The sequence below is a fragment of the Aquila chrysaetos genome, chromosome 13 (genome assembly GCF_900496995.4).
Source record: "Aquila chrysaetos chrysaetos chromosome 13, bAquChr1.4, whole genome shotgun sequence".
Taxonomy (NCBI): Eukaryota; Metazoa; Chordata; class Aves; order Accipitriformes; family Accipitridae; genus Aquila; species Aquila chrysaetos.
In genome coordinates, this window is record NC_044016.1 from 30,975,756 (window position 1) to 30,988,920 (window position 13,165).

The following is a 13,165-nucleotide window of genomic DNA, read 5'->3' on the forward strand; positions in this document are numbered from 1 at the left end:
AACCAAGTGACACTGGTAAAGGTGGATTTAGAAAGGGAAGTGATTATGGAAACAGCAGAGCTTGGTTTTGTGTGCCAAGGAGTGGGAGGTACTGATACCTGCTCCTGAACGATCCTTCTCCTCGTACTTAATAACCTATCTATACACTGTAACTCCTTTTTTTTATGGGTAGAGGGAGCAACAGCATGGATTATAGTTTTCCAGGTGTGATAGAGATGTTGTCCGTTCACTTTAGTAATATGGGGCCCTGTATGTGTAGGCTGCAGTGAGCTCAGCAAGCAGGAGGGCTGCCTGTTTGCCCTCCTTGACTTGGTGAGGAGAACTGGAGCAGAGTGGGAGCATGCAAAGCTGGGAGATGCTTTAAAAATGAAGGATGAGGCAAAGGATGAACTAGCAAGTTTTTGCAGTACAAGCAGAGGCTGGGACGACTTCAGAGAAAAGCAATAATCAGTTCCTGTAATCAGGCAAGCCTCAGATGTGACAAAAGGGTGGCTACTTCAAGAAATCTAGAGGAAAGTGCCTACGAGTCAGAAAGCTTCTGGAATTGCAGGGCCACTGAGTGAGACCAGGAGGAAGGGCCTGCCTGTCCTTTTAGGACAATATATACCTGTTTTTCAAACCTTTTTGTATGTAGCTTGTCTTTAGAATGTATCACTTTATTCTTTTCTAATTAAAAACATAGTTCCAATTACTGATAACCTTTGGTATCTTCTGGTGTGCTGATTCTGAAGAAGTGAAACATTTTCAGTTCAAGGCTTCAGTCAGTCTTGACATTCCCTCATACCAAGACCTTACTGAAAGTAAAGCAGGCAGTTGAGCTTCCCTGCTGTGCCAGCAGCTTCATGCCCTGGTCATTTCATCTATAGCTGTTTATTTCACTGTACATGGATGGCTTCAAAATAAAAGCAGAGAGGGAGTCCTTGTGGTCCTATTGCTGGACCAGTGATGAAGTGCTCTACCAGTTTTCCTACATCAAAGCTTAGTCAGGTTTCCCCTGTTTTCTTTGTATCTGTAATGTATTACTGCTTTTTTAAAAAAAAAAAAAAAAAAAAAAAACCAAACAAAAAAAAACCCCAAACGTTTTTTGCCCTCATCAGTTGTATTGAGGGCAGATGCACCATTTCTCAAATGGTGTTTGGATGCTGTTGTGACTTCTGCATCTTCTGCTTTCTGGAACACCCTGTCTTCTCAGATACAAGCTACTGTTTCTTCTTTAATAGAAATGAACATGAAGGAATCCCAGCAAACCTGATTCACCACCTGGATGTCTGTGTGGAAATTCCTCAGCAGGGTATTATTCGATCACTCAATGTTCATGTAAGTGGAGCTCTGCTGATTTGGGAGTACACAAGGCAACAAGTGATCAAGCAAAAACAACAAAAATAACTGCCAGGAGTTTTGTGCCTTACAGTGCAGCTGGGTGACTTGCTATGGTGCTACAACATGAAATTCTGAATAGATGAGATACAAACTCAGGGTGAATGAGGATTCTTAAGTTTTGCATGTTTTGTTCTCTGTGGTGTTCAGACTGACTTTTAAATGCCTTAATACTTTACCTCCTTAAATAAAACTGTTGCATTGGAAATAAATACTATTTATATTGCAGGTGGTGTGTGTGATTTTTTTTTTTTCCTACTATTGGAACATCAGCTTAGTACCATGAACAATCCCAAACTCAAAACATAAGATTTTTACTGCAGTTACTTCAATGGTGATGACCATGCTTGAAAGGGAAGTGGTACCTTCCTATAACCACAATCAAAACTTACTGTAGCCAAAGTATTTAATGCCTCCAGCATCTAGATATACTAGATTACGTAATTTTTGCAAGGTAAATTGACATATGTTATTACATTAAATGCTGCCCCTTGTTTAAATGCCTTCCACAGTCAAGTTTACTAATCCTGCTCTAAGTGGTCTATCTTCAAATGGAGTTGCATCGGTAAGGTAATGAAAAACACCCAATTATACAAAAGGCCATAATGTGAGAATTGTGATAAATAACTGCCATACTTCTAGCAGAGATACTGATTGAAAACTGTCATCGCTCATGTAAAAATTCCTCTCGCTTATAAAAAATGAGCACACTCAAAATATGTGAGTTACATATCATATGCATAGGATGCATTAGGTCTTCTAATGGCTGCTGTTTTATAAACTGATGCCTGACTTACAACAGTTTAAAATACTTTGAAATACTTGGTCAACAACAAATATATTATACCACCACCTCCTTTTGGCAAGAAGGGGAAGTTGGAATGGACTTTTTTTTTTTAAGGAAAGGCTTGTTCACTTACTGGAAAACAGTTTTATTGTTCTCTTTAGAATATGCACATTACACTATTAAATAATCATTTATTCCTGTGAAACAATTTGGCTCATTAGGCATTCAAAACCTTAGATTTGTGAACAGCCCTGCACCCCTATTTCTTTGACACATACTCATGAAAAAGCTGTCCATGGCCATCTTTTTTTCAGCAGATGCAAGAGACCTTGCAACAAGAACAGCAGCCTGCATGTCTGGGAGCCGGGTTACCAGTTCTTGAGCTCACGTAGCTGCTTCTGGTTTCTCCTGCTTCTTCCTTCCATAGTCATCCTCACTAGATTTATTTTGAAAGCAGAGTACCTATGACTTTCCAGCAGCTTCTGGAGGATGATAGCCTTCTGTTTCAAGCTTTCTTTTATACTTTAAAAAGTCTCTTCTTTTGTCAAAATGTTTAACCTGTTTAAAAAGAGAAAAGATGTTCATTAGAAGAAAGGGCTTTGTGCATCACAACAAGACTAAGGAATAAACAGTCTCTTTGATCACTGAACTTAAGGATGACTTTAATTCAATACACTAGTTAGGAGTTTCTTGCTCTGTTGAAGTAGAAGACTAAAGAGTGGAGTGTGTTTGTTTTTTGTGGGGTTTTTTTACCATTTTGAAAGTGCACTTTGGTTTTCCATCATACCCCCCCCATTACTTCCATGAACATTAAAAAAAGCAGTCTATTGCTTTGGTACTTTCACTGCTATGAACAAAGCCTATTTGTAATGCAAAGATAAGTCCAGCAGCTTTTCTATAGTATCACAAACTATGTAATGTTTGTATTCAGTGCCTAGAGCCACTGATGTACCCGGTGCAAAGCGCTGCAGATGAAACCATCATCACTAGAGATGACATACGGCAGAACTGCAGCATTCAAAGCATCAGTCAGTACAGCAACTGTGAATGTACTTGGGTTTTTTAACTGACTTCAGTCTACTGGCTCCCATAGGAACTGTTCAGCCCCTCAGCCACCACTGTTACTAAAAGGCAATGCCTATTAAAAAAGTTAAGAATTACAGCTTGAGCTTAGGAAACTAAAGAGCACAACATGAATGAATTACGTGTAAGTAAGTGGATGGTTGTGAAATTATACTGTATGAAGAAGGCTGTTTTTATGCACAAGAAGCTATCGGATGCCAGTCTTAAGATGCCATGGATCTCCCAGACCTGTGTGTCACCTCCCTTCCGTATTAAGCCTTTCTTCTTTAGTAACGGTAATTTCTGTGCACTTCTAAAAGCCTCCGAGTATCTTTCAGAACTTTTTAAATTAAACAGTAAGCCTGTATGCTTGCATAGTTGTGTATTTATCTGAAAGTTTGAGGTCGTATTTTCCTTTCCCTTTACGCTATATGCTACTGTCCATAGTTCCCGGACCAGTCAGCGGCCCGCTCGGTTGTTTTAATTTCCCCGCAAGACCAAAAGTCTGCAAACCAAGTCACACTTGACAAGGGTGCAGGGTTATCTATGAGAAAGCGTAAGGCCGCGCTCGATGTGCGGTCCAAGGGGCGGGCGCTGCCGCCGTGAAGAAGGCGAGTGTAACTCCTTGCCGACGCTGTTACTAAGGCGCGAAGAAACGCTGCGTTCCCCTGGTGCGAGCTGTGGGAGGCCGCGGCGGCGGCTGCTGCTCACCCACTGCTGCGGACAGCGGGACTCGAAGGACAGCCGCAGCTTCTCGCACTGGGAGGCATCGTCCCCGTGCCTATCCAGGCACTGCCAGAACTCGTCCCGGGCCCCCCAGCAGGCCTTCCTCTCCTCCATCGTTGGCGCCGACATCTTCACTACCGACCTGAACACAGAACAGCCGTTATCCGAGACCCCGGGCCGGCTGCGAACCCTCGCCGCTTCCGCGGCGGGGCCCGACGCCGCCCTGCCCGCGGTCCCAAGGCACCGGGGGAAGGGGGTGCCTGAGCAGGCGGGGCCCGCCGGAGGGAAGGCCCCGGCCCCGGGCCCGCACCGCACTCACCCGCCGGCCCCGGCCTCCCGCGGCGAAGGTCACGCTGCCGGAAGCGGTACCGCGCTCATGAGGCGCGGCGCGACGCTTTCCTTAGTGCGCAGGCGCAGCTCCGGCCGTCCCGGGTGAGATTGGCAGGCGGGCCGGTTGTCCCGCCCCCCCCCGCCGCGGGCGGGGCGGTGCTCGCCGTGGGGACGAAGCTGCCGGTGCCCCCCCCGCCCCCCGCGGGCCGCGGAGCTGCCCCAGTCCTGCGGCCCGCAGCCGTTCCGTCCCCACAGGCTGTCCCGGGGGGCCGTTGTCCGCTGTGGCCTCTGAGGCGGAGGAGAGAGGGCCGTGGGTCGGCGGGGGGCGTGTTTGAAACCCCAGCGATGGTGGGCTTCGCGGGCTGGTACGCAGCTGTGCCCACCCTACAGAAACCGCTCCGGGCAGGCTTCTCTGACGGACCCTGTCGCTACGTCAGGCTGATAATATAAAAAAAAAAAAGGAAGAAGAAGTGGTTTACCCCAGTGGAAGAAAAAATTTACCCGTCGTAAGGGTGATAAAATAATACAAGAAACCTGAGGGCTGCCCGGGTGGGCGCCTGGTGAGCTCAGCCCAGCGGCAGCACCAGGCCTGAAGCAAATAGTATCCAGGAGCAAACTGTTTCGTTGGTTTTTTTGGGATTCGGTGGCGTTTCCTCGTGGCAGTCCCTGTGGCCGAGGAATTGATAAGTCTTCTTTTTCCACACCAGCGTCCTGGAAATGCGGACCAGTTTCGCAGTTTCCAAAGGGAAGGCGTGTGTTGTCATAGTAATGCGCTGCAGTTTTGGGAAGGGTGACATTTTGGCAGCTGGGAAGAGCCTAACTCTGCGAGGTGCTGAGCCCCTGGCAGCTCCCAGGCCAGCGGCTTTACCAGGAGCTTGTCGATAGCCAGTGCTCCTGGTGTGTGAGGCAGCCGGCCGGCCGGGTCGGGGAGCGGGTGTAGCTGTTGACCTACCTTGAGCTGGGTTTCTTCCTCAGATAATAATTTCTGGTTGTTGTTGGTGGGCACGCTTTTCTGGTTCTCCTTGCAGGTGGCTCGGTTGTCTCGATACAAGGAAAGGTTTTTTAAGAGGAGACTGAGGATTTGCACTTCTTCAGCGGAGCCCCCTGTAAGCCAGCCAGATCTGGAGGGGATTTTGTTTGTCGAAATACCTAACTGACCCCTTCGAAGGGATACTGCTTTGGAGCAAAGTGAATGCCACTGCTGCTGTACACTGTACAGTATATAACACAGCCCATGTTCTCATCCCTGCCTATTTGTTTAACCACCTTCTGTTTGCTAGGCCATGATAGGTAAGAGACAGAAATGCAGTAATTTGATTTCTAATAGAACGGGGGTTTTAAGGTGAGTGGAAGTCACTACAAAAGTAGAATTTAAATTATGTTTTTCTGTTGAAAAGAATTAATATAGAAGTAAATTTGTATTACAGCTTGCTTATGACCCTTTTGTGCTCAAGCTTTTGCGAAGCAAGCTTTTACAACACGAATATTGGAAAGAAAATTAATGTTAAATCTCAGGACTGACACGTGGTAATAGGAAATGTCAGTTGTGTTTTAGATTTCAAAATTTATGGTGCATGTAATGTTGTTTAGTTACTGCATTCATGAAACAGAGGGGATAATGCAATTATATATAATTAATCACAAAGCCCAAATAGCACATCTGGGATATTTGTGATAAATAGTTTATTCTTTAATGACCTGTAGCCCAAGAAATAACTCACTGGAGACAATTGTAAATAACTCTGTGTAATGGATATTATGGAAATTTAGTGATCTGGTTTTAGAAAGTGCCTGAATAGAAAGAAAAAGACAGATTTATCTAATACATTTTTAATAGCAATACTTCCATTTGGTTAAAATGCTATCAGAAGGAGCTGGATTTTTTTGTTGTTAGTTAGCCAATTCTAAGTGTCTATCTTTAGTCTTTTACTTTTGGGAAATGTGCCTAGTAAGTAATAAATGGGATATATAAAAGAGCCAGGCAGAGGCAAATGTTCTAGAAAGATGGGAGCCTGAAAAAATTCCAGATTTGTTAGGTGCACTGGTTGCCACAGTTGAAGCCTTTGAATTGCATTTCCATTTAGCGGTTAGTGAGATAGATGTTAAAGAAATAGCTGCCCATCTCCCACTGAAACTCTTGCCAGCAATGCATTAAAGTGAATCGTGTGGAGTTTATACAGTGGTTCAGCTCTCAGACTCTTTTGTGCCTGCTTTTGTTAATTGGGATACAGCATTTGAGTGTGCTTTGCCTTCCAGTTAACATCTGACAAATCTCTCCTCACCTACAGCCTTACTTGCCCCATATTTAATTGAAACTTGCCTAGCACATTCTGGATTGGCAACCCTAATGATTTCTCCTTTCACTTTGGAAGCAATTAGCATGTTACAGGTGACCCTAGGACTAACAATGCCAGCACTCTTGATGTACTATAGCTGTGTTCAGCTTTGTGCTTATACCGGAAGCTCAATTAGCTTGTTATTCTCGCATTGAAAGATGCTGATATATGATCCTTATCCATAACAGATTTTCAGGGAACTGAATTTAAAAACAAGTTCTTTAAGCAATATAGCCCTGTATCCAACCATTTATTTTGCTGGAAATAATAACAAAATCTTACCTCAGGCAGCCTGGGACATTCTCTTCTGTTGTTGAGCACCAAGCAGTTTTTTCAGTAGCAATTAATAAAAATATGTAGTGCGAGAGAACCATATGTTAAGATTTTCTGTTTCTTGCTTCTCAGATGTCCCTTAAGGATGTAACTCTGACTCCTTTGGTCTTACGGCGTTCCTTGCTATGCCTGGTGAAAGAAAATAATTTAAAAAAAAAAAAAAAGGCAAAACAAACACAAGGATTAATTGTGCCTGGTTTTATTATTAAAAAAAAGAATAAATTAAGCAAAGAAACACCATGAACTGCAAACAGTAATCACCCTCTTCTACTCCTCTTTGAAAATGTTTTAACAGAGATTACTTAAATGGTTGAACATCAAGCATCTCTCTGAGTGGATCTCTTGAGACCCTGTGTGACCAAATTTCAGATTCTACTTTCATCCGTTTACTGGCTAAAGACCCTCATGGGTTACTCTTGGCAGTAACATCAGCTTTGAAGATGCAGTCTGCAAAGGCGAGTGTAGAAACACTCTTTGTTCTTGTGGAGAGGCAGCATTTATACATCTTTATTGTTTAAAGTCTTCCTTAAGTTGCTTTCTGAGGTTATTGTTGTGGTTTATTAGGGTTTGGTGAGACTTAAATTCTCTTTCAAATAGGTCCTTCTTTAACAGAACAGGTAATTTTTATCTTTAAAATAGTTTTTCAAAAATCTTTTAAAAAGTAAATATCCCTCTTGAAGAGTCAGGCTTCAGAGAAGACCACTGATTTTTTGAGCAATAATTTTCTGAGCTTTGTAAGAGAATTGCTTAAGAACTGGCAGACAGTTAATGAATTCCTTAGTTAATAATTAATGAGTTCATTATTTAGTAGCCACTGATATTACTAAATGATCTGTCTATGTTTATTAATAAAACTTCTTTCTCTTTACATAGCCTTGCATTTAATACCAAACATTTACAAATAAAGATCTGAAAGAGGCATATTAAATTCTAAACATTTAAGAAATGCATGCTGTACTTTCTATGGCCTTATGCGAAGTATTCCTCTTCATTATTTCATGAAGACTTAATGTTGAGTTTTACTTCTATGAATTTCCTTCTAACAATAACATGCTTAAACTTCATTGGATGAGTTAGCAAAAATTTAGGTTTTTGAATGAATAAAGAAGGAGGGGTGTATGAGGAGAAAGAAAACTGTAGCTTTTGTTTGGTGGCCTTAGCAAGTTGATTTTCTGAATCTCTAAGAAAATGTGCATTACCATGTTATTTTTCAACTAAATGTGTTTTGGGGCTCTTACCTTGATTTCCTCATAATGCTGTCTTTGCTGGGTGTCATAATGAGCATCCCTGCACTAGGGAGTGCCAATGTGACATGAACATAGAGAATTAAGCACATGACTTGGGACACTAAGAGAGAGACGGACAGATGTAGAGACTACCACAGCTTTCTGCGGTAGCTCTGCACGTATCGGAGGGCTGGGTGTGTGGGTTCATCAGGTAGTGCTGGAGGGGATTTGACTAGGAAGGACTAAGCCATCTGTGCAGGCTGGTATGGAGACAGAAGGAGAAAAAATAGACAGAAAAGTGATTTTCACCTTCTCCAGACCTCTGTTTAGTGATCTGAAGCCTGCTGAGAAAAGGCTTGCTTGTCCTTGTGACCTCTCATGGACATCAATGGAGTACTCTGTGGAACGCAGTCTGAAAATCACTAGTCTACCTAGAGGAGTGGCGATTGTGATGAAGGAAAAAAACCCAGCAACTGGAGGTTTAGGATTCTTTTAAGGTGATGAAGTCATTTACATTCATTATAGGCACTTGTTTTTAACACCAATATTCCATTTTTGCTCAGTTGTTAGGAATGAAGAAGACAGAAAAAGGAGTATTTTGGGAAAAGCAGGCAATGGTAAGGTGGGAAGACTGACTAATTCTTACTCTTCTGTTGGCTCCCGATTAGCAATTCTCTAAGCCTACCAAGGATGAGACAAGCTTGCTTTGCAGCAATGTTGATGCTCAGCTTTTTGCAAGAAAGCTAGAGGGGAAACGGGGAATCTTCCTGTTCTACAAGCAGACTCCAATTTTCAAAGCTATGTAAATGGAAGAAGAAAACTTATCTTTTGGGTTTCATTTGGATGCCTTCAAATTTCTGTGGCATGTTACGTGCTAAAAGCAAAGAAGTGGTTCCTAGTTCTCTCTGAGATTGAAACACATACTAAAATTCTTTACAAAAAATCCAGCTGCATGCTTGCATTCAGGTATTGTATTTAATAATCCATCAGCTGCAGCAATTACCTTATGCTCACTATAAACATTGTCTGCGAAGCGTAGGTGTAGTGTACCAGATGGGATTGGTTACACATGCACAAAGGCAACACTGTTCTCAAACATGGTATTTGTTCCCAAGATCAATATCAATTTTCTCAGCAGCCAAAATAGCAAGTGACAGGCCTTTGACCAAATCCAAAGTCACACAGTGAAAGAGAGATGGTTTTGTTTACAAGTCAGGAAGGCATTTAAATTGTATAATTGGCCAAAAATCACAAGCAGAGTATTATGCAACTTACTCTGCTTACTAGGCTGCAGTCATTAAAGACTTGGCAGCTTCAGAAGCTGGAGGGACAGTGAGACTTATTGCTGGGAGACAGCAAAGCTATGTTCACTGGTCCATAATGTATGCTCATAGCCAGCAGGACAGGAAATCCAAAAGGACATTTTGTAAGTCCTTACAAATTCTGCTGCTTGGACCTCACTGGAATCCAGCTTGTAGGATTCTTTTAAGAATCTTATAAGAATCTTTTAAGCATCTGGGTCAGTCACGGGTATGTGCAGAAGCTGGAGTTTGGTGTAAATAACTTGCAGAAGTTAGCCAAGGCAGCCCTCCCCTAAGGAAAGGGAAGGAAGTCTCAGTCTCTCAACAGTCTTGTCCTTTAAAGTTAAAAGGAGTCTGAAGGATGGGTGGCTTTCCACAGACTCGTCTTGGCCCTTTTTTTGAGAGAATAGGAAGCCCTGCACTTAGATTTCATGAAGCTACTGTGGATCAAAAGAGAAGGTTTTCTGGTGGACTAATAACTGGTTAGTGAGGCAGGAAACAGAGAGCAGGAATAAATTATTGCAGTTCAAAAGCAGAGGGATTACCAAAGGAGCTGTGCTGAGGCCAGTCTTCTTGTATGTACTCATAAATGATTGGTCAAAAAAACCCCATTTACTGATCATACTTCTTTACTGATTCAGGAGAGCAAAAACTAAAACTGAGAGGATCTCTGGCTGCCATGTGGCCATGCAGCAAAATAGCTGGTGGCATTCAGCATTAATAGACGCGAGGTAATGGACATGGTGAAAAAGTCTAAAATCCATGGTAAGGGGCTCTACATTTACTGTTGTCACTCATCAGAAAGATTCTCAATTTATTGTGGATAACTCCGTCCAAGTTAAATCACATCTACTTTAGTTCTCTTCATTTGGGTGAAAGATGCTCTGCAGGTTGATTGCTGTTGTTCCCAATCAATGCACTGATGGCTATCTTGAGATGTTAGGTGGACTGGATCTAGAGCTGGAGCGAAACCTGGAGGTGAAGAGCTGGAAAATTCTTTTGAGTTCTTTTCTGAAGAGATCATCTGGTTCAGCAGTAAGATTAAAGAAATGTCTCTAGATCATTGCAGAGAAACTGCATGTAACAGGTTCTTAAATACACTACAATGTGAGCTCCACAACCTCCCTTGTCTAAGCCCTTTCCAGAATTCTAACTCTCCTTGTAAGTTCCACTCTTCATTACTGAGAAGTAAGTTGGTTGCATCCTAGTGTATCTGCAATGTGCGTGGAGAAATACTGATCGCAGCCTTCTTTAGAATGATCTTGTGCATATATAAAGATCCCTTTAACAGAGTTTCAGGTAGAAGAGAGAAACATGAGGCTTATTATTTTCAGAAACATTAATTTGAGCTACTGGTCCTGTCCTTAGCAATGTGATTTCCTCTTAAGATTTTTAGGCTGCAGGTGGGCATCTGGTCGTTTGACTTCTTCTTGCTTCCACAAGATCTTTCAAGTCCTTTTTTTCTTATTTCTCTTTTCAATGTTCAGGACTTTTAGATAAGGTGCAGGTTATTATGGAAATGCCCTAGAACAGGCCAGCTAAAGAAGAAAATCTAATCACTTCTCTTTTAATAATGATGAGCTAGTTAAACTCATCCATCAAAATCCATTACTGCTGGCAGTTTCTGCAAAGACAGCTTGCACAAGGACTGGACTGTGAAAGAAGCTTCTCAGCCTCAGCCTTTACCAAGGAGTAGCTCACATTTGGAGGCCTTGAAGGACTCTGTCCTTTCTGCAGTACAAATCAGGGACATGAAGCCAAACTCGCCGTAGTTGATGACTTTACAGCATGTGCGCAGACCCCATTTCTTCAAATTGGAGTTGTAGCAAGGGGCAAGTGGGCACGTTCCCCTGGAAAGTGTTTCCCAATTTCTGTCCTGATCCCATCAGCAGCTCTCCTGTGCTCCTGCTTCACACCAGCTGCATTGTTTCTGCCTTCTGTTCTTTCCCCATTCCTTGAAGGAACTCCCGGTCCCAGCCTGCTTTCTGAGTCTGTGCAGCCCTCCCTAGTCCCAGCCTGCTTTCTGAATCCACGTAGCCCAGGTGGGTGACTGGTGCTATTCCTAGGGCTTCTGAACTGCTGAAGACCTATGACATCCTTCTCAGTGAAGAGGAGGCGTGTTTCACATATGCTTCTGTTGTGCAGATTTGTGGCTTTATTGGGAATATGATGCAGAGCTACACAAGTCAATTCAGACTTCTGTATTCACTGCACAGGGAAACCTTCACTTTCCAGTGGGTTTGCAGGCCCACAGGCATAGTAGCAGAAAGGTTTTTGACCAGAAATGGTGTCAACCTGGTGATGTTACCTTCTCTATATGTTGAAGATACTGTCTGTATTAGCCCTGACCAACTCAATATTGCACTAGCTTTGTTACAGAGCACTGCGGAGAGCTAGGGATGAGTGACTTGTCCCTGAGCTAACAGGAGACATTAATTCAGCCCCAGAACTTGATCTACAGGTCTACTAGTCTCCCCTCAACCCCCAAAGCTAGATATTGGTTTCAGTGTCTTCTGTTCATCTGTTGAGTATTGTGGTTGGACTTCTGCCTTTCATAGCTATTTTCTGAAGACTACTGATGTGAATACAACCATCCTAGACAGAAGAACAGGAGAAACTTTTTAAAACAAGACCAGCTCTGACTCACGTGCTAATAAAAGGTTCATGCAGTCACTGTGGAGAGCTACAATAAAAAATTATGATGAAGGTAGCAGCAGGAGACAGCTACAGACAAGAGGCCAAGGAGAAGGATGTGCAAGGGAGGGGGAGAACTGCTGTTCCTTCCTTGGATTCCTCACTGCCGTATTGTGCAGCAGCAAAAGCCGGCAGCTGCAATGGGGTCTGGTGATGCTATTTGCTTTCCTGAGATTTTTTTTTTTGACTTGCTGTTTTAACAAGCCCACTGGATCATTACTGGTTTCCTCCTTTGCTGGAGGAGCCAAGATGCTTTATGAGGGCTAAGCTGGGACAGAAAGCTGCTGATCCAGGTCAGCCCTTGAAGAAGGGTGCACACTGGTGGCTGGCAGTGCTCTGCGAGGGCAGGAGCCACACAGTGACGATGCAGGAGACCGGCTTCAAAGACACCAGGTAGCAAGGCCTGATGCTGCAGGGACCTGAAGTTCTGCCTGAGGAGGAGGTTTGAGGTGGCCAAAGGTGGGCTAAAAGTGCTGGTTCCAGGCTTGTGTTTCCCTCTTCTGCAGAGCAGGTATGGCCCTGCAGAGCAGCGTGGGGTCCATACAGGCCAGCAGTGGGTCTGACTTGCAGGGTGCTGCAGAGATTGCACCCAGTGCTTTGGCCTATGAGGGCAAGAAGGGGAGCCTGCCACAACTCAGCCCTCATCTCCAAGGCACTGAATTTGTCCTGGGAGTCCTTTAACAGCCGAAGATGAGGAGGATTCAGTCTTGCCTTCAGCTGAAAGGTAGCCCAGTTACATCTAATGCCTTCTCAGAAGGGTTTGCTCTCTGCCTTGCCCTTCTGGTGGGAGCCAACAACTCCAGTTCCTTTCACTCCTCAGCTCCAGATCCGTGAAGCTTTGGCACTTACAGATGCAGACACGTACCCATATGGACATGCTGCTTTCTTGACGTTCTAGTTGCATCCTGGGCTTCACTGTCTGGAAAGTTTTGCTAAGCAGCAGCTCGCTGTCAAGTCAGGTGTTTATCTTTAGGGCAAGGTGTTGTCTGAAGA

At 43.6% G+C, this 13,165-nt stretch overlaps 2 protein-coding genes across 3 annotated transcripts in view; one reads left to right on the top strand and one right to left on the bottom strand.

The window, feature by feature from the left end:
* The window catches only part of TARBP1 (TAR (HIV-1) RNA binding protein 1), a 40,534-nt gene extending 38,929 nt beyond the window's left edge, over positions 1 to 1,605 (top strand). Inside the window, exon 30 of the mRNA XM_030035072.2 lies at positions 1,221 to 1,605. Within this exon, the coding sequence (XP_029890932.1) occupies positions 1,221 to 1,386 (166 nt within the window). The 3' untranslated portion in view covers positions 1,387 to 1,605. The remainder of the gene's footprint in view (positions 1 to 1,220) is intronic.
* Positions 1,606 to 2,293: 688 nt separating this feature from the next.
* Positions 2,294 to 4,392, bottom strand: LOC115350034 (cytochrome c oxidase assembly factor 6 homolog). 2 transcript variants are annotated; one of them, XM_030035073.1, is made up of 3 exons: positions 4,272 to 4,392; positions 3,938 to 4,094; positions 2,294 to 2,722 (listed from the first exon to the last, which is right to left on the bottom strand). In XM_030035073.1, exons 2-3 carry the CDS (start codon positions 4,079 to 4,081, stop codon positions 2,627 to 2,629), a joined length of 240 nt encoding a protein of 79 aa, XP_029890933.1. In that variant the 5' UTR covers positions 4,082 to 4,094; positions 4,272 to 4,392; the 3' UTR covers positions 2,294 to 2,626. The 2 variants fall into 2 exon arrangements, with proteins under 2 accessions (XP_029890933.1, XP_029890934.1); XM_030035074.2 differs by lacking the exon at positions 4,272 to 4,392 and having other exon boundaries at positions 3,938 to 4,253.
* Between the last annotated feature and the right edge of the window lie 8,773 nt (positions 4,393 to 13,165).

Excerpts from the sequence above, each read along its gene's own strand:
- LOC115350034 (XM_030035073.1), bottom strand. The coding sequence starts at position 4,081 with ATGTCGGCGCCAACGATGGAGGAGAGGAAGGCCTGCTGGGGGGCCCGG. Across the intron at positions 2,723-3,937 it reads CCCGCTGTCCGCAGCAGTGG|GTTAAACATTTTGACAAAAG; the intron begins GTGAGCAGCAGC and ends CTTTTTAAACAG.